We start from the raw sequence: 20,799 nt of genomic DNA, 5'->3' as shown, positions 1-20,799 counted from the left end.
AAAAATTTGATCGTAGAATCATGAAATTTGGCGCCGAGGTAGATGGTGACAAGAGAAGTAAAAAATATTATTACGGCAACGCCGTCCGCCCAACCAAATGTCGGCCATATTGCTTCAAAAATGGCTAAACATGACTTCGGAGTTTTTCCAAACGTCGTACTTTTACGAACTCCTCCCAGGGCGTTGGCCCTAAAAAGCTGAAATTTGGTGAAAATGCTACTGAGGAGTGGGACATCAAAAGTTATCCAAATTACATTGATACCTGTCACGGTCTCTGTGCGGCGAAGCCGCAAACTGTAGCTAGAATTTCAAAAATCTCCCAAATTTAACATTTCTGCCGTTTGCGCAGATAAAGTCCGAATTGCGTCAAATTAGAATCAGGTGTTAAATTCTTTGCCCTAAACCTACTTGAAGTGAAATAAATTAATTTGGAGCCACAGCGCCCCCTACAGATTTTATATATAGGTTAAATATTTAGTTTTGCGAAATTATATGAAATTTGACACACAACTCAATTTTGTCATACCCATCAAAAAAGTCAATGAGACCCATGTCATAATTGTTATGGCTTTGCCGTAACGATGACCGAAACCTTCCATGTTATTCCAATGGGGAAATCGCCAGAACATGTTTACACTTTAGACTTTCAAAAACTCCTCTTAGGGCGTCAGCCCTATTAACCTGAAATTTGGTGAGACTCATCTTCAGGGGTGGACCATCAAAAGTTATCCACATTTTTATTCAAAGAGTCACGGTGTCTGTGCGGCAAAGCCGCACATTTTGCCAAGAATTCAAAATAAAATTGCTTTTTGATGGTAAAACAAAGGGGAGAAGATGTGACAGCGTCACAGATTCAGCAGTAGGCGTAATAAAAGGACAATTGGGGCGCGTTAGCGCCCCCTCCTCTTGCGGCGTGGCAGCGGCGGTGTGGCGAGGGCCGATCATTGCCGCTTGCGGCTATATTTATTATTATTTTTCTTGTTCTTCATCGCTTTGAACTCTAATTTGACCCCCTGAACATGCTCAAAAACTCACCAAACTTTGCCCAAAATTCAGAATCGGCGAAAAATTTTGTTTTTTCTGGGCCATTTTTTTTCTTCTAAAAAAATGGTGCGACAGCGCCACCGACAAAAGTCAAAATACATTGCGCCTATGGGAGACGCCCCGAGGTCAACTTTGTCGTAAAGCTACGAAATTCGGAACACGCATTCCTCTTGTGAGGACAAAAAACAAATATTATTGTGGCCACGCCCCCAGACTTACCCTATGGCCGCCATCTTCCTTTGAAAATGAAAACACGCTGTGTTAGCCATTTTGTTCACGTCAAACTTTGACGAACTCCTCCTGGGGCGTTTTGCCCACCAACTTTAAAATCGGCGGACGTCCTCTGGACAAGTGGGGCATCTAAAGTTGTCCAATTTTTTGGTATACCTCTTACGGTCTGTGTGCGGCGCAGCCGCAAAGTTGGACAACTTATTTTGGGATATTGCAGATCTAAAAATTGTTCCCATTTGATCAAAACAAGTCCGATTAGGACCAAATTTGAATCAGTTGTTCAACTTTCTAGTTTGGACCAGTTTATGATGACAAAATTGAAATGGGAGCGATATCGCCCCCTACAGAGTGACCTTTAAATTAACATTGAAGGTCAAAAATTAGTTTTACCAAATTTTTCTAAACTTTACCCAAAATTCTATTTTGGCGTCCCGATCAAAAAAGCCAATCAGACAAATGCCTTAATTTTTACGGCGTAGTCGTAGCGATGACATAAACCTCCCATGTTATCCCTATGGGAAAACCGCTAAATCTCTCGAATATCCACATTTTTCTGTTTCACACTTTAACAAACTCCTCCTAGTGCGTTTTGCCCACCGATCTCAAAATCGGTGTACGTCCTCTAGACAAGTGGGGCATCTAAAGTTATCCAAATTTTAAGGATAGCTTTTACGGTCTCTGTGCGACGGAGCCGCAAACGTTTCCCAGAATTCTGACTATTTGGCCTTCAGAGTGGCCTATAAACAATAGAGTTTTTCCAAATGACATGATATTTTGAACAAAATTCTAATTTGCCATCCTGATCATAAAAGTATGAGGGCCAAAGTCATATTTTGTACGGCGTAACCGTAGCGATGACAGAAACATCCCATGTTGTCCTTATGGGAAAATCGTAGAATCGCTCAAATCACCACATTTTTACGCTTCACACTTTAACAAACTCCTCCTAGGGCGATTGTCCGATCAAACTCATATTTGGAGAATATCATCTACACAAGCGGGGCATCAAAACTTATCCATATTTTGATTCTAAGTGCTACGGTCTCTGTGTGGCGGACCTGCAAATATATGTCAGAAATGGGAAAACAGCGAAATTTCTGAAATGTTCACATTTACGCTTCACACTTTAACAAACTCCTCTAAGGGCAATAGCTCGATCAAGCTCATATTTGGGGAAAATCATCTACACAAGCGGAGCATCAAAACTTATCCATATTTTTATTCCAAGTGTCACGGTCTCTGTGTGGCGGACCCGCACATTTGACCGACATTTGTGTTCATTTGCACTGGATTTGCCATGTCAATTGTGTCGCCGTCTGTCAAATTCTTTTTTAATTCAACACAATAAGGGCGCCATCTTTATCAAGTCAAAAGCGCAGAGTCGGAAGGCCGGCGGCCCGCGAGGGCCGTTGGATGCCGCTTGCGGCTTTAATTTTTCTTGTTCTTCTTCAGCGCTTTGAACTCTAATTTGACCCCCTGAACATGCTCAAAAACTCACCAAACTTTGCCCAAAATTCAGAATCGGCGAAAAATTTGATTTTTTCTGGGCCATTTTTTTTTTTCGTTAAAAAATGGCGCGACAGCGCCACCGACAAAAGTCAAAATACATTGCGCCTATGGGAGACGCCCCGAGGTCAACTTTGGCGTAAAGCTACGAAATTCGGGACACGCATTCCTCTCGTGAGGACAAAAAAAAAATATCATTGTGGCCACGCCCCCAGACTTACCCTATGGCCGCCATCTTCCTTTGAAAATGAAAACAAGCTGAGTTAGCCATTTTGTTTACGTCAAACTTTGACGAACTCCTCCTAGGGCGTTTTGCCCACCGACTTCAAAATCGGCGGACGTCCTCTGGACAAGTGGGGCATCTAAAGTTATCCAATTTTTTGAGATACCTTTTACGGTCTGTGTGCGGCGCAGCAGCAAAGTTGGACAACTTATTTTGGAATATTACAGATCTAAAAATTACTCCCATTTGATCAAAACCAGTCCGATTAGGACCAAATTTGAATCAGTTGTTAAACTTTCTAGTTTGGACCAGTTTAGGCTGACAAAATAGCGCCCCCTACAGAGTGACCTTTAAATTAACATTGAAGGTCAGAAAATTTGTTTTACCAAAATTGTCTAAACTTTACCCAAAATTCTATTTTGCCGTCCCGATCACAAAAGCCAATCACAAAAATGCCTAAATTTTTACGGCGTAGTCGTAGCGATGACAGAAACCTCCCATGTTATCCCTATGGGAAAACCGCAAAATCTCTCAAATTACCACATTTTTATGTTTTACACTTCAACGAACTCCTCCTAGTGCGTTTTGCCCACCAACCTCAAAATCGGTGTACGTCCTCTAGACAAGTGGTGCATCTAAAGTTATCCAAATTTTAAGGATAACTTTTACGGTCTCTGTGCGACGGAGCCGCAAACGTTTCCCAGAATTCTGACTATTTGGCCTTCAGAGTGGCCTATAAACAATAGAGTTTTTCCAAATGACATGACATTTTGCACTAAATTCTAATTTGCCATCCTGATCATACAAGTATGAGAGCCAAAGTCATATTTTGTACGGCGTAACCGTAGCGTTGACAGAAACATCCCATGTTATCCTTATGGGAAAATCGTAGAATCGCTCAAATCACCACATTTTTACACTTCACACTTTAACAAACTCCTCCTAGGGCGATTGTCCGATCAAGCTCATATTTGGGGAAAATCATCTACACAAGCGGGGCATCAAAACTTATCCATATTTTGATTCTAAGTGCTACGGTCTCTGTGTGGCGGACCCGCAAATATATGTCAGAAATGGGAAAACAGCGAAATCTCCAAAATGACCACATTTTCACGCTTCACACTTTCACCAACTCCTCCTAGGCCGATTGCCCGATCAAGCTCATATTTGGGGAAATCATCTACACAAATGGGGCATCAAAAGTTATCCATATTTTGATTTTAAGTGCTACGGTCTCTGTGCCGTGGAGCTGCAAATATACTGTCACAAATGGGAAAAACGCCAAATCCTTGAAATGTTCACATTTATACTTCACACTTTAATGAACTCCTCTGTGGGCAATAGCTCGATCAAGCTCATATTTGGGAAAAATAATCTACACAAGCGGAGCATCAAAAGTTATCCATATTTTTATTCCAAGTGTCACGGTCTCTGTGCGCTGGAGCTGCACATTTGACCGACATTTGTGTTCATTTGCACTGGTTAAGCACAGCATTGTACATGTCCAATGTGTCGCTGTCTTAGTTCTTAGACAATTGCGTTAGCGCCATCTCTGTAAAATGCAGAGAGCAGAGTCGGAAGGCCGGCGGCCCGCGAGGGCCGTTGGATGCCGCTTGCGGCTTTAATTTTTCTTGTTCTTCTTCAGCGCTTTGAACTCTAATTTGACCCCCTGAACATGCTCAAAAACTCACCAAATTTTGCCCAAAATTCAGAATCGGCGAAAAATTTTATTTTTTCTGAGCCATTTTTTTTTTCTCAAAAAATGGTGCGACAGCGCCACCGACAAAAGTCAAAATACATTGCGCCTATGGGAGACACCCCGAGGTCAACTTTGGCGTAAAGCTACGCAATTCGGGACACGCATTCCTCTCGTGAGGACAAAAAACAAATATTATTGTGGCCACGCCCCCAGACTTACCCTATGGCCGCCATCTTCCTTTGAAAATGAAAACACGCTGAGTTAGCCATTTTGTTCAAGTCAAACTTTGACGAACTCCTCCTAGGGCGTTTTGCCCACCGACTTCAAAATCGGCGTACGTTCTCTGGACAAGTGGGGCATCTAAAGTTATCCAATTTTTTGAGATACCTTTTACGGTCTGTGTGCGGCGCAGCCACAAAGTTGGACAACTTATTTTGGAATATTGCAGGTCTAAAAATTGCTCCCATTTGATCAAAACCAGTCCGATTAGGACCAAATTTGAATCAGTTGTTAAACTTTCTAGTTTGGACCAGTTTAGGATGACAAAATTGAAATGGCCGCGATAGCGCCCCCTACAGAGTGACCTTTAAATTAACATTGAAGGTCAAAAATTAGTTTTACCAAAATTGTCTAAACTTTACCCAAAATTCTATTTTGCCGTCCCGATCACAAAAGCCAATCACAAAAATGCCTAAATGTTTACGGCGTAGTCGTAGCGATGACAGAAACATCCCATGTTATCCTTATGGGAAAATCGCTCAAATCACCACATTTTTACGCTTCACACTTTAACAAACTCCTCCTAGGGCGATTGTCCGATCAAACTCATATTTGGGGAAAATCATCTACACAAGCGGGGCATCAAAACTTATCCATATTTTGATTCTAAGTGCTAGGGTCTCTGTGTGGCCGACCCGCAAATATATGTCACAAATGGGAAAACAGCGAAATCTCTAAAATGACCACATTTTTACGCTTCACACTTTAACAAACTCCTCCTAGGGCGATAGCTCGATCAAGTTCATATTTGGGGAAATCATATACACAAACGGGGCATCAAAAGTTATCCATATTTTGATTTTAAGTGCTACGGTCTCTGTGCCGTGGAGCTGCAAATATACTGTCACAAATGGGAAAAACGCCAAATCCTTGAAATGTTCACATTTACGCTTCACACTTTAACAAACTCCTCCTAGTGCGTTTGGCCCACCGATCTCAAAATCGGTGTACCTCCTCTAGACAAGTGGGGCATCTAAAGTTATTCAAATTTTATGGATAACATTTACGGTCTCTGTGCAGCTGAGCCGCAAACTTTTCGCAGAATTTGGACTATTTGGCCTTCAGAGTGGCCTATAAACAATAGTTTTTCCAAATGACATGACATTTTGCACACAATTCTCATTTGCCATCCCCAAATTAAAAGTATGGGAGCCAAAGTCATATTTGGTACAGCGTAGCCGTAGCGATGACAGAAACATCCCATGTTATCCCTTTGGGGAAACCGCAAAATCTCTAAAATGACCACATTTTTGCACTTCACACTTTAACAAACTCCTCCTAGGGCGATTACACGATCAAGTTCATATTTGGGGAGAATCATCTACACAAGCGGGGCATCAAAAGTTATCCATATTTTGATTTTAAGTACTAGGGTCTCTGTGCGGTAGAGCCGCAAATATATGTCACAAATGGGAAAAACGCCAAATCTTTGAAATGTTCACATTTATGCTTCACACTTTAATGAACTCCTCTGTGGGCAATAGCTCGATCAAGCTCATATTTCGGGAAAATCATCTACACAAGCGGAGCATCAAAAATTATCCATATTTTTATTCCAAGTGTCATGGTCTCTGTGCGCTGGAGCCGCACATTTGACCGATATTTGTGTTCATTTGCACTGGTTAAGCACAGCATTGTACATGTCCAATGTGTCACTGTCTTAGTTCTTAGACAATTGCGTTAGCGCCATCTCTGTAAACTGCAGAGAGCAGAGTCGGAAGGCCGGCGGCCCGCGAGGGCCGTTGGATGCCACTTGCGGCTTTAATTAATAATTGTCTTCACTATTCCCATGAACAATGCATCCAAGCAAGTCCAGTAGTGGTTTGCCAAAATTACACTGAAATTAGTAGGTTTATGGTATGGCTAATGAAACCTTGTCATTTCTGTAATTATTATTGGTCAGCTGTTGGAAGAAAGTGTCCCTCATTTGGGGTTGAGATAGTTGGCAACCCTACTCTCTGCCCAAGGAGTAATTCAACTAAGAACCGTCTATGCTTAGAATTATAAGGCTCTATGAGACATGTTTGTTGAAATTTAGTTATTCATATATTAGTCACTACTGTGTACTATATGCATCTTACATGGTTTTGTTCAAGTTTTAACTGCACTTTTAATATACATTTTGCAAAGATTGGATTGGATTGGATTCAACTTTATTGTCATTGCACAGAGTACAGGTACTAAGACAACGAAATGCAGTTAGCATCAACCAGAAGTGCAAAACAGCAGTTAAAAGTGCAGAGTATGTAAAGTGAATCAGTGAATAAATACAGAATGTACAGTAGGGGGCAGTATGGAGTATGAGCAGTTGTCCACAATCACTGTGTGTGTGTGTGTGTGGCAGTCTACAGTCTCTGTATGTGCATGTCTGTGTGTGTGTGTGTGGGGGGGGGGGGGACATTGAGGTAGAGAGTTCAGCAGGATGACCGCTGCAGGGAGGAAGCTTTTCCTGAACCTACTGGTCCGGGAACGGAGCACCCTGTAGCGCCTCCCGGAGGGGAGGAGGGCAAACACAAAGATAAAACACATTTAACTGTTAACTTGCAAACCAACTAAAGAAGACTAACCTTTTTTCGTCACAACATTATAAGTCAGTGAAATGTTGATGCAGTTGAACAAACTGCATTTTAGTGTAAGTTTTATGTAAGGAATTGGTCATTCTCTAACATGTACCAGATGCCTTGGTCAATGTGTCTCACAGAAGCATTACACTCTTAGCATGCCTGGGCCAGCGTGTCTCCCAACTCGTTTTCTTATTTAAGACAATGACGACCCAGGACAAGCATGGACTTCACTACCACAAGTGATATGTGTCTGTCCTGTTCTCATGGTAAAACTGGCCTCTCTATTAAGGACTCTGTATGACAGAACTATGACAACATATTTACAAGTCAGGGAGAAGGATGTCTAATAACTAGAAGATTGGGCACAATTCTTACTTCAAGTTCAAATAAATTTGAAATTTCACATTTATTCTAATAAGACAGTGGTAGCTTATTTACCTGTCATGTTTTGGCACCAGGACTTCTGCCTCCATCACATGTGACATCTGATGTGACGTGTCTTTTATCAGATGTTATTCCCAGGCGTGGTCAGTGTGAATAACAGCTGATTAAAGACACAACATCAAACATGAAGAAAGAAGACATGGAAAAGTAATGTGAAATTTATTTGAAAAAGAAGACAAAATAAAAGTTCCAAATATATAATGCAAAGTGAAATGTATGTCTGTGCTTACCCTGCATTTAAGCACCTGTCACATATTAAGCAACTAATCCCAATATTGCACACCTTTTTGTTACATTTTGACTTAAAAGAGCACAAAAATCATGCATTGGTACATTGCTCTAGAAAAATCATTATCATATTGTACCATTGTAAACCGAACATGAATGTGTCTAACTTAGTTACTGATAATAAAAATTTGAGCAAAATTATTATAATTATTTTCTATAATTCAAGACAAGAAAACTGTTGTTTTCCTGCTCATCAAAATAAGCACTTTTAATTAGGTTTACCGTAATTTGCTGTAACTGCCACATTAGTTCTTTAGGTTGCATTTAACATGTGACATGAAAGCAATAGTTGAAAAGGCATGGCTGGTATTTTGACCCAAACTGACAACAAATACAGCCTACAGGACTAATCTCGTTTTTGTTCTCTTTTTGGCTTATATGGTTTAAATAATGATTGAATTAAACACTGCGTTATGTGTTTGGAATTGCCAGCAGCGATGTCAGGGTTATTTTAAGAGCAAACTGTTTCTTCAACATCATGTCAGTTTAACACATTTTCTGCTCCACATATAGTAACACTAGTTTTGTTTGTGAAAATATTGACTGTTGCTTGGTCAAATGAGCTTTTCCAGTGCCTCTGGGGAAACTGGGACTGGGGGACTGGAAAGAAAAGTGGTGAAGCTATTCTCCATCAAGTGTGATTGGATTGGATTCTACAAGATGAATTGGCTAGACAAGAATTTATCCAATTACATTGCAGAGAGTCCAAGTGCGGCCACTCATGTCTTGGTCAACAGCAATTAGGGTCAGCGGCGTTATCAGGAGCCAGAGGATGTTTGCTCTGTGAGCGGAGGTGGCACAGGAGCAGAAGGGAAGACTTTATTACCCTGCACAGGCATGTATTGTGGGCTCTTACAGCTCTAGACACATTCGCCTGAGTATTTCCTGCCGTATTATGATCAAGATACTCTTCCGCTCCATGTTTTGACAAGGCTGGTTAAAACAAAATGGTCGGACGGTCTGAAGAGTCTTGACTATTTTAAATGTATCTAGATATCACAAAAGCAGCAGAAAACATACGTATTTTCTTATTTTACCAGCATGTGTTATTAAAAAGAGGAAAATGTATAGGCAATGAGTCATGATTCAAATGATTATAGGCCCATATTCAATTACAAATATGAGTTACCTTCTCCTCGAAAACATGGGGAGCTCATTCTGCCTCTCAGCTTTACCAAACATCGCTAATAAAAATATATTTTGACTGTGTTTTAATTTTGACAGAATCCAAGTAATTATTTGAATTAATAGTGATTTCTAAATGAGCCAAATAATCATGCCATAGCCTCGAGCGGCCCTATAGCGGTGTGTTTGATCTGGAGAGAGACGTCGCCCCTTGAAGGACGTTTCTTCAAGTTGGTCTTCAAGCGTCTGAATGCGTAATCAGCGGCGGACATCTTTGTCAAAGGAGCGCTCTAATTGGTCATGAGACAACAGATCGTTGTGATGGAGGGAAATAGATTCAATGGGAGACGCATCTTTTTGGATTATGTGTATTTCAAGCACAACCAATTCAAGTCAAATCACAAATGAGTCTTAACAGATGTTGAGAGGAGTAAACAGATTGTTCTGATTTTAAAAGTTGGTGGTGTGCGCAGCCCGCAGCTACCATTAGCATTCTCTCTCTGTCTCTCTCTCTCTCTCTGTCTCTCTCTCTCTAGAGAGCCTCATAGAGAGAGAGAGAGAGGAAGAGAGAGAGATTGAGAGCCTTATATATAGAGATAGCCTTAGAGAGAGATAGAGAGATGGATAGAGAGCCTTATAGAGAGAGAGAGAGAGAGAGCCTTATATAGAGAGATAGAGAGAGATAGAGAGCCTTAGAGAGAGAGCCTTAGAGAGAGAGAGAGAGAGAGATATGGATAGAGAGCCTTATAGAGAGAGAGAGAGAGCGAGAGATGGATAGAGAGCCTTATAGAGAGAGAGAGAGAGAGATGGATAGAGAGCCTTAGAGAGAGAGAGAGAGAGAGAGATGGATAGAGAGCCTTATAGAGAGGGAGAGAGAGAGAGAGCCTTATAGAGAGGGAGAGAGAGAGATGGATAGAGAGCCTTATAGAGAGAGAGAGAGAGAGAGATGGATAGAGAGCCTTATAGAGAGAGAGAGCGAGAGATGGATAGAGAGCCTTATAGAGAGGGAGAGAGAGCCTTATATATATATATATATATATATATATATATATATATATATATATATATATATATAGAGAGAGAGAGAGAGAGAGAGCCTTATAGAGAGGGAGAGAGAGAGAGAGCCTTATAGAGAGAGATAGAGAGAGATAGAGAGCCTTAGAGAGAGAGCCTTATAGAGAGAGAGAGAGAGAGAGAGAGATGGATAGAGAGCCTTATAGAGAGAGCCTTATAGAGAGAGAGAGAGAGAGAGAGAGATGGATAGAGAGCCTTATAGAGAGAGAGAGAGCCTTATATAGAGAGATAGAGAGAGATAGAGAGCCTTAGAGAGAGAGAGAGAGAGATGGATAGAGAGCCTTATAGAGAGAGAGAGAGAGAGATGGATAGAGAGCCTTATAGAGAGAGAGAGAGAGAGAGATGGATAGAGAGCCTTATAGAGAGAGAGAGAGAGAGAGAGAGAGAGAGATGGATAGAGAGCCTTATAGAGAGAGAGAGAGAGGGAGAGAGAGATGGATAGAGAGCCTTATAGAGAGAGAGAGAGAGAGCGCCTTATATAGGTGGATAAATAGAGAGAGTTAGAGAGAGAGAGACAGAGATTCCAATCTAAACTAAAAATGATTTAGTTTAGCTGTGCATATGACTGAAAGGATTTTATTTGCACTCTTCTCTTTTATTGTCTTTATCTGTTTTGTGATTTTAAAGCGTGTTTCCCTTTGTGAAGCACATTTTACCAACACAAAGTCTACAAAGTGCTGCACAAAGTACAAAACAAACACAAGCAAAATATGTTAAAAAATAAATAAATATGTACAAATCAAATACAAAATAATTAAAAACAACATAAAATAGATAAAATAATACAAGATGGTCAGAGGACCACACAATTCTCATGCCAGTGAACAAAAGTGTGTTTTAAACGAGACTTAAAGCATCAACAGAAGGTGCATCTTTATGTGGAGGAAGATCAGCTGCAGAAAAGGTCGGCTTTTGAGTCTCGTTTTTGGGACAAGAAGTTGGAAACTTTGAATTGCCTTGTGTATGAATTGTGGTCTACAAATAAAGCCGCCTTACCAAAGTAAATGGTTTGTTTTCAGAGATTTTCAAAAATGACTCTTGGTCTTTTGTTATTTTTGTTCCAGTGGGACGAGGCAATGTGTCGCTTTACGTCCTTGATCAGTAGTAGAGGACGGATTAGTGTTTACTGTGCTTAAAACATCCAACTGTTCACAAGAACTATACAAACTGAGATTCCTATTTGAATTCAGGTCATATTAACTCGTTTAAGTGTAGGGAGAAAATGCATTGCAAAGACAAGCTGAGTCTCACCACAGCCCACACATCTTTTACTCATATGGAATACAATATCCAGAGTAGCTACTGCCGCTGGCTTTGGAGTGTTTACTTTGGACAGAATCTGGAGTGATTTAAACATATGTGATGTGTGTTCATGCGTCTTTCAGCAAAAGCATATTTGTGTGGCAGTAAAAGGAGATGACCAGAGCAATACCAAAAAATGGGCTTAATATATGAGTTGCAACCAGTCACAACCATGAATGTACAACGCATTAGTCCCACTCTCCTGGTTGAAATGTTAGTCCAAACTCATGTTGTTTTAGGCACGCTTCTGTATAAAAATACCTGTGAATACTGGAGTCTAGACTGTATGTCAGTTACATCCGTACACATGTTTGATAATGAACTAAATTAACCAGCTTTCCAAGCTATTGAAGCTATAGAACTCACGATAATGGTTCAGTTTTGACAAATCCTTAAAAGGAAGTAATAAAGTATTTGATTTAAATAAGAAATATGTACAATACGACACGATACAAGTGTGTCCACGTCTGACTGCTGGACCGTGCTGGCAATGCTGGAGAGCTGCAGTTCACAGAAGCAAGCAGGAGCAATTATTACCGGACGGGAATATTCAGGGAATGGGATCTTGATATATTATTACTTAAACAAGCATGAATCACTCTAAAGACAATTTTGAGTTATTATGGAAACTAATGATAACATGTTTAAAATCTAAATACCTAAAATGATGCATGTCTTCTTTACGAGACATTTTTTAGAACAGGGCTATTGGACAAAATCCGGTTCAATGAGCAATATGGTCCGTCCCGTTGTGGTCAAATGGGCCTTGGGCCAGACCACATTTCAATAAAGCTCTTAAAACTCTCTGGCCGACTGTGAACAGCAGCACAGATGCCACATTTAGCGCCAAGAAAAATGGTCAGGCCCTTCATGGTAAAATGGGCCATGGGACCAGTTCAGTGCCCTACTGCAGCGATCCCCAACCTTTTCCTCACAAGGATCGGCACGATCACAAGATTATTCAGGGACCGGTTGCAGGGGGCAGAGCCAGTAACAACAGCATGAAATGTGTCCTGGTTCAGATTCTGTGGTCTAGTCTCTTATAGTCCTGGTCCAGATTCTGTGGTCTAGTCTCTTATAGTCCTGGTCCAGAGTCTGTGGTCTAGTCTCTTATAGTCCTGGTTCAGATTCTGTGGTCTAGTCTCTTATAGTCCTGGTCCAGATTATGTGGTCTAGTCTCTTATAGTCCTGGTCCAGATTCTGTGGTCTAGTCTCTTATAGTCCTGGTTCAGATTCTGTGGTCTAGTCTCTTATAGTTCTGGTCCAGAGTCTGTGGTCTAGTCTCTTATAGTCCTGGTTCAGATTCTGTGGTCTAGTCTCTCATAGTCCTGGTTCAGATTCTGTGGTCTAGTCTCTTATAGTCCTGGTCCAGATTCTGTGGTCTAGTCTCTTATAGTCCTGGTTCAGATTCTGTGGTCTAGTCTTTTATAGTCCTGGTCCAGAGTCTGTGGTCTAGTCTCTTATAGTCCTGGTCCAGATTCTGTGGTCTAGTCTCTTATAGTCCTGGTCCAGATTCTGTGGTCTAGTCTCCTTTAGTCCTGGTTCAGATTCTGTGGTCTAGTCTCTTATAGTCCTGGTTCAGAGTCTGTGGTCTAGTCTCTTATAGTCCTGGTTCAAAGTCTGTGGTCTAGTCTCTTATAGTCCTGGTCCAGATTCTGTGGTCTAGTCTCCTTTAGTCCTGGTTCAGATTCTGTGGTCTAGTCTCTTATAGTCCTGGTCCAGAGTCTGTGGTCTAGTCTTTTATAGTCCTGGTCCAGAGTCTGTGGTCTAGTCTCTTATAGTCCTGGTCCAGATTCTGTGGTCTAGTCTCTTATAGTCCTGGTCCAGATTCTGTGGTCTAGTATCTTATAGTCCTGGTTCAGATTCTGTGGTCTAGTCTCTTATAGTCCTGGTCCAGATTCTGTGGTCTAGTCTCTTATAGTCCTGGTCCAGATTCTGTGGTCTAGTCTCTCATAGTCCTGGTTCAGATTATGTGGTCCAGTCTCTTATAGTCCTGGTCCAGAGTCTGTGGTCTAGTCTCTTATAGTCCTGGTCCAGATTCTGTGGTCTAGTCTCTTATAGTCCTGGTTCAGATTCTGTGGTCTAGTCTCTTATAGTTCTGGTCCAGAGTCTGTGGTCTAGTCTCTTATAGTCCTGGTTCAGATTCTGTGGTCTAGTCTCTCATAGTCCTGGTCCAGATTCTGTGGTCTAGTCTCTTATAGTCCTGGTTCAGATTCTGTGGTCTAGTCTCTTATAGTTCTGGTCCAGAGTCTGTGGTCTAGTCTCTTATAGTCCTGGTTCAGATTCTGTGGTCTAGTCTCTCATAGTCCTGGTCCAGATTCTGTGGTCTAGTCTCTTATAGTCCTGGTCCAGAGTCTGTGGTCTAGTCTCTTATAGTCCTGGTTCAGATTCTGTGGTCTAGTCTCTTATAGTCCTGGTCCAGATTCTGTGGTCTAGTCTCTTATAGTCCTGGTCCAGATTCTGTGGTCTAGTCTCTTATAGTCCTGGTCCAGATTCTGTGGTCTAGTCTCTCATAGTCCTGGTCCAGAGTCTGTGGTCTAGTCTCTTATAGTCCTGGTTCAGATTCTGTGGTCTAGTCTCTTATAGTCCTGGTCCAGATTCTGTGGTCTAGTCTCTTATAGTCCTGGTCCAGATTCTGTGGTCTAGTCTCTTATAGTTCTGGTCCAGAGTCTGTGGTCTAGTCTCTTATAGTCCTGGTCCAGATTCTGTGGTCTAGTCTCTCATAGTCCTGGTCCAGATTCTGTGGTCTAGTCTCTCATAGTCCTGGTCCAGATTCTGTGGTCTAGTCTCCTTTAGTCCTGGTCCAGATTTGGTTGGTTAAGCTTGATGTGACCTACTATGTTTAGTGTTGGATCAGGACTAGGTCTAGTTCTAGATCTGCTGCTATGATCTGCTCTAGTTCAAGTCTGATTATTAATTATCACTGGTTTCTGGGTTGATATTTGCTCAGTTCTGCTTTGGTCCTGTTTTTATGTGACAGAGAAATATTGTTTTATTTTGTATTCCTTTATTTAGTTATCTGCTGAATTGTTCCATTGCAAGTTGTTTATATATATTGGATATAAATGATGAAATTGTGGTGCAGTTTTGTAGTCCGGCCCTCAGACAATAGCCCTGCACAAAATCGGGCCCCATGGAAAATATTATTGAACTGCTGCAACTCACCACAGCTGGGATAGACAACTTCTTTTCCAGTAAAACAGTTACCGAAAACATTCCCCCATAAAGAAAATGTAAAAGCAGCAATGGTGACAAGACCAAACCAAGTAGAAATGATTTTTAATGCATTGTGATGTCACGTTTTGGCATAAATACAGGTACAGTGGGCTTGCATGTGCCAGTATCTTACAGTGTCTTGGTCTACTCACCCTTGCTGGCACGGGGCTCCACAGATAGTGCAGGCTGATCACACACAGGGCCAGGACCAGGAAGAGCGTGGCCAGGATGAGGGCCAGACGCTGGTACCCCTGGGATCTCCTGTGTTTGCCCCCCTCCACCTACCAACACCACAACATGTCATCAACATAGTGCGGCCCGCTATACATGAAAGTTCTGTTCCAACGTCTAATTCCAGTCGTCTACTCTTCAATCGTTGCTCTGAGACAGACGACGTATAATTTGGCCCCTGCCACACTTCCTGCTGCATGGAAGCCTCCGGTGATAAAAACAATATATATATATATATATATATATATATATATATATATATATACGGGAAAAATGGGCCAAGACGAGTGCAATGGAAGAACAAGGTGTGACTGAGGTAAAATGAAAATAAATGAAAATGCAAAGTTGGATTTCATGTTATTCACTACACCACTGTTGGACTATTGGGGATGATGCTTTGAACTAAAAGAATTGTACAGTTTGTTCATGTCATTGGAAATATTCTACTCCTAAAATATTGCTAATGCATTTCAATAAGATTTTGTTTAACTTGAAAATGTCCCAACTTTTCTAGAATTGTTATGGTTGCAAGGAAGGCAGCGTTCAGAAAGGTTGCGTGTATTAAAAATGAGCTGTGATTAAAAGTCATGGAGGTGTAGTCAACTCCCCAGGCTTTGACCACAAATGAATGAAGTCTTTTGTTCCACTGTTCACACTGGACCCCTTCAAATAGTCTCCAAAGATAACAGAGATGCTAGTGTGCAAAAAGAGAAAAGAAATTTAATGCAGTCACTTCAATTAACAAAATTGGTGTTGCTTATCTGAGTTTTGTAAAATGGTGATAAAAGGGGCCGTGGTGGTTCTTTTGAGTCGAGTTGAGCTGCAGCAGATCGGGCCCCGGGAGAGTGTTGGTGAGGCAAATAGTGTTTTTCCTGCAGAACTTTGACTTGAAAAATGCAAATGAATTGTGGCTCTTGTTATAAATAGAAATGTATATTGATTAAAGCTGCAGGCCGTAAACGCAATGTGTATGGAGCGTTACGTGGTCAGTCCCCCGGCGGTAATCGTGGAGACGGTTATCTAGCATGTTGTTTTGACTATTGATTTCGTAGTTGGCAAAATGTTCTGTAAAATCAAAGTTATTATAATAAAAAAGATAACACCATTATTTATTTATCATTTATAACCAAGAGCACTGAGTAGCACCGCAGTCCATTGGGGACAGGGATAGTTACAGTGTTTAGCCAAGACTGCCAAAAATCAGCACAGGAGTGGGAAATTCCATTGTAGTAATAACACTTTTCAAATCGAATAGCTGTATCTAAATTATAGTTGTTGCATTGTCATTATTAGCCAGCCAATAATTAGGCCTGTAACTATAATGACTATATTGACTTTTGTTATATGAATACGCTGGAACCACGCTGGAGTGTATCATTCTGCCTTGTATGTAGTTTGTGTTTTTAAACGTCTGAACATTTATAAAAGGGTTTATTGGGATTATCAGTGATTGTCAGTGGCCTAGAGTAGTTTAAATACTTGTAATTATTGTGACATTTTTCTCTAGCAATATATCGCTCTTCAAAATGTGTTATTGTGCACATCTAACGTTTTTGGTCTCCACTATAACTGCTTATTGAACATTCTGTCAACCTTGGGTGCTGGCCACATCCTATTTTTCATGTCCGCCTGCTTTCTCCACTACACACCTACTATTTTCAGTGTGCATTGCTGTTGTGGATTAATAATATTTCATTTCATTGGGACCCAAAACAATACTAAGGCCCGTTTGACATTATCCAAATCCATTCAAATAACACGTTTGACATGTGTCCTCGAGTGGAAAAAGCACTTGTGTCTGAAAGCGGCGGCGATCTCACGTGGAGGATTGCATAAGCCGTGGAAACTTAACTTAGCAAACCAACTCCCCTCAACCCCCCCACCCCCTCCTCTTCTTCCACTGTCTGTGCCTGAGCTTTGAATCCACACAGGAAGGTGGGATGCACACACACACACACACACACGCACACACACACACACACACACACGCACGCACACACACACACACACACACACACACACGCACGCACACACACACACACACACACACACACACACACACACACACACACACACAGATGGAAGTGTGTACTATTGCCGAAGCAGCAGCGGACGCCAGCTACTGTTTAAAGGTTTAGGAGTTCACAGCCAGCCCCATTCCTCCAGAGCTCTGTGAGGGAGAACGCCGGGAGCCCCCTGCAGTTATCATGCACAGAGAAGGTTTGGCACCAAAATAACTTGAGAACTTGAGAAAACTGTTTTTTAGCCAGAGAAGACAATTTTACCTGGGCAGTCTATTGTATTGTTTCAAAGACATCGAAAAAGTAGCGTTTGTATGTTGAGGACATTTTATCCCCACTTTAAACATCGCAGTCATATATGTGTATTAATTTCAATTTCAGTAAAGGTCAATTCAAAAACAAAAAGTCAGATTCTGAGCTAGTCCAGTCTGGTGGTGCTAGAGATTTTCTATGGGCAGCAAATATTCAAGGCTATGGTGGCCAAAGAACTTAATTGCAAAAACAGATATCTACCTATTTTTTTTCTTATTAATATCATCTTCAACACATATTTTAATAACAGTGAAGTTGAGATTTAGATTTGCACGGGAATGACATTTATATTGCACCAAAATAGATTGGCTTTTGAAAAAAATGACAGACTAAGAGTAAAGTGGAAGTACTGGCACATATCTTTTTGTAAATATCATCTTCACATATAGCCAACATTATAGACAAATTATAGTGTCAGAAATAGTTTGAAAAAGAGATTATTAATTGTAAAAAATATTTGGAAACTTTAACTTTCCAAACAAAGGGCTAATGGTTAATAAGATAAGATAAGATAATCCTTTATTGTCCACACATGGGGAAATTTCATTGATACAACGCAGTAGATACAGAGGAAAAGGACAGAATTTAGGAAGTTTAAAAAACACTCTCAATAGAAGAACTCTTATAAACAAAAACTCCTATAGACAAAACCTCCCATTTCCCAACAAGGGATGGAGGGGAAAAATTAGGATGTCCGCCGGGATAACGTGACGATCTCCGGGTAAGACGATGGTTTTCCGCAGTTTCATGAGTTCCTCCTTTGTATAAACGCACCGGCGCCGATCCATACGGCGGCTGTGGCCGAGGAGCGCGGTGGGGCCGGAGGGGCTAGCTCAGAGCTAGCGCACATCACGACGACACAACGAAAAACACTCAATAATCCAGCCGAACAAAGTCGAAACAAGTTGAATTAAGCGATTCCAGCGCGTGTCCCGATCGTACAACTAAAGTAGAAAAAATATTTACAAAATACAAACGATAAAGCACATAAGTGTGAAAAAAGAGCGGAGCGTTGCACCGGGCTGCCAGCTGGACCGGCGCCTTTGTGACGTCAATTGTAATGTCTTGGCAGTACTCTATTATCTATCTGTTCCATTACTTGTATAAGGCAACTGAGGTTTTATAGATACTATGGTCTTTCTAAAAGTGACTTTAAACAAAGAAGCAATTTCTTAAACTGGAGAAAGCCTAATCTCATCTGATCTGAAGCTAAGCCTTGTCAGTACTTGTGTGAATGTGGTGTGAATGTGGTGCGTGTTAGAATGGCTGGTGGTCGTCGGAGGAGCTGATGTTACAGATGCAGCCTCACTTCCGTCAGTCTGCCCCAGGGCAGCTGTGGCTACAATAGAAGCTGACCACCAGCAGGTGTGGATGGAATGAAGAATGCACTCACTGTAACTTTTTTGGTGTCTTGAGAAGTGCTTTATATAAATCCATTGCATTATTATTAGTATTATTTCCTCCCCCTCTAACCTGTATTATGCACTTATCATGCTGCTTTTGCATTTTTTTTTTAAGATAATGACAGTGCAGTGGGTTCAGCAACAAGTGGAATATGAAAAGCTGTACTTGAGAGCAGCAAAATCCTCCTGCTCCTCAGGTGCAATAATAAAGAGTCAACTCAAGACAATGGGCATTTGAATGCAGCCCGAATGAGTCCAGAGGTGAGATATTGGAGATTGAAGGCAAACACACTGGTGCAGGAAATAAAGACAAGATGAAAACTCAATAGGAATTAGATTTGAAAATTAATAGTATGAGAATCACTTTGCAACTGGAGTGGGAAAAAAAATGGAAATAACTACTATAGTGTACTTTTAAGATTATATGATGACAACATAAACACATCCTCTTTCGAAGTAGTATAGCTCAAAAAAATAACAATAAAAGTAAAACTGGTAGTACTGATGATTTTTTGTTGTAATATCAAAAGTTAAGTTGTAATTAACAATTAAATTACATTTCTATACAACATAGGTTTGGTTTTTAGAATTGTGATAGTTCTGTTGACAACTTTAACTCCCGGGAAAATAAAAGTTATCATTGTAATTTCAGAATAGTATTTTCTACACAATAAATAAAAAATGAAATCAATGAACTGCTGCACTTACATCTTTCCAAAGCATCTGTTGACTGCTGGACTGACTGCAAGCCTCCATAATGCAAACCTCGGGGATGAACTCCTCTTAGCAGTGGGGGAAATACAAAGCGTGTGCAGGAGTACAGTCCCAGCTCTGTGCCCTTCTGCTCTGCAATTTGGGAGTGCACTTCCACAGAGGGGAGGGAATTTTCACAATGTTTTTTTTTTTCTTTGTAGGTACAAGGAGTGGAATTACTGCAGCATTTGTGATAGACATTAAAAGCGAAGGCAGATGTCTCCTCTCCTATTTCAGAAGGAGACAAACTACTAGACATACTCTGAGCTGAATAAATTACAGTGCACAAAGATCGCAGGTAGAATAACAGCTAAATTGTCTCAACATACCTCCCTGCACAAATGTATTTTTTTAACACGTTGGCTGAAGATGAGTGAAGGATTGCTGAAGGAATATGCCACATAAAATAAAAATATTTTGCTCTTATTTGCAAAGAAAAATAACTTGATTTTTCATTTGGAACTTTTAAAAAGTGTCACACAGTTGTCTGGGGCTGTGAAACTGTATGCTAATGTTGCCGCTGCAGTAAGAGTAGTCTAAGTCATAAGTTGATCATTAAAACTTAGAATGGCAGATTATGTGTTGTGGAAAATGGTTAGTAAATGTGACAGCGATCTGAAAAAAACACTTATGGCATCTTTGAACTTTATATAATGGAGTCTTAAGGCCAGCTGCACACTAAAGGATTTTAAAATCTTATACAATTTAAGATGTGACAGAAAGTGTGCAAAGGCAACACGACAAGTATTAGTAACAGAATCGCACTGACCCCACAGACACGAGGAGTGCCACGACAAATAATCAGGCTTAAAGTCCCGTTAAAATACAAGGTTTATGTCCGACCACAGAAAACCATGTTAATATGAAACTTCATGACCCTGATCCATACAAAACAGCTATATTCGTTATACTACTACTTTATACAGCCAGTTCTTATCTGAAAGAAGGCGTGACACAGTATGGAATGATGACTGCAGCTAGTGGACTCTAAAATAAGAATCACATGTTTGAAAGCACCTATAGAACCCAAACGGCAATAAACTCTGCAACACTGAGTTCCTTTCAACACAGAGAGAGATAGAGC

At 40.8% G+C, this 20,799-nt stretch overlaps 1 protein-coding gene across 1 annotated transcript in view; it reads right to left on the bottom strand.

Moving 5' to 3' along the window:
* The window catches only part of tnmd (tenomodulin), an 81,132-nt gene extending 61,334 nt beyond the window's left edge, over window positions 1-19,798 (bottom strand). The window contains exons 1-2 of the mRNA XM_072436127.1: window positions 19,671-19,798; window positions 15,148-15,276 (exon numbers count right to left, since the gene is read on the bottom strand). Of these exons, the coding sequence (XP_072292228.1) occupies window positions 15,148-15,276; window positions 19,671-19,718 (177 nt within the window). The 5' untranslated portion in view covers window positions 19,719-19,798. The remainder of the gene's footprint in view (window positions 1-15,147; window positions 15,277-19,670) is intronic.
* Between the last annotated feature and the right edge of the window lie 1,001 nt (window positions 19,799-20,799).

Source organism: Eucyclogobius newberryi, unplaced genomic scaffold (assembly GCF_026437365.1).
Source record: "Eucyclogobius newberryi isolate DKJ021-1_F unplaced genomic scaffold, fEucNew1.0.hap1 SCAF_11, whole genome shotgun sequence".
Classification (NCBI taxonomy): Eukaryota; Metazoa; Chordata; class Actinopteri; order Gobiiformes; family Gobiidae; genus Eucyclogobius; species Eucyclogobius newberryi.
Note: the sequence above shows the minus strand (reverse complement) of the source record. Positions and strands in the feature narration are given on the sequence as shown.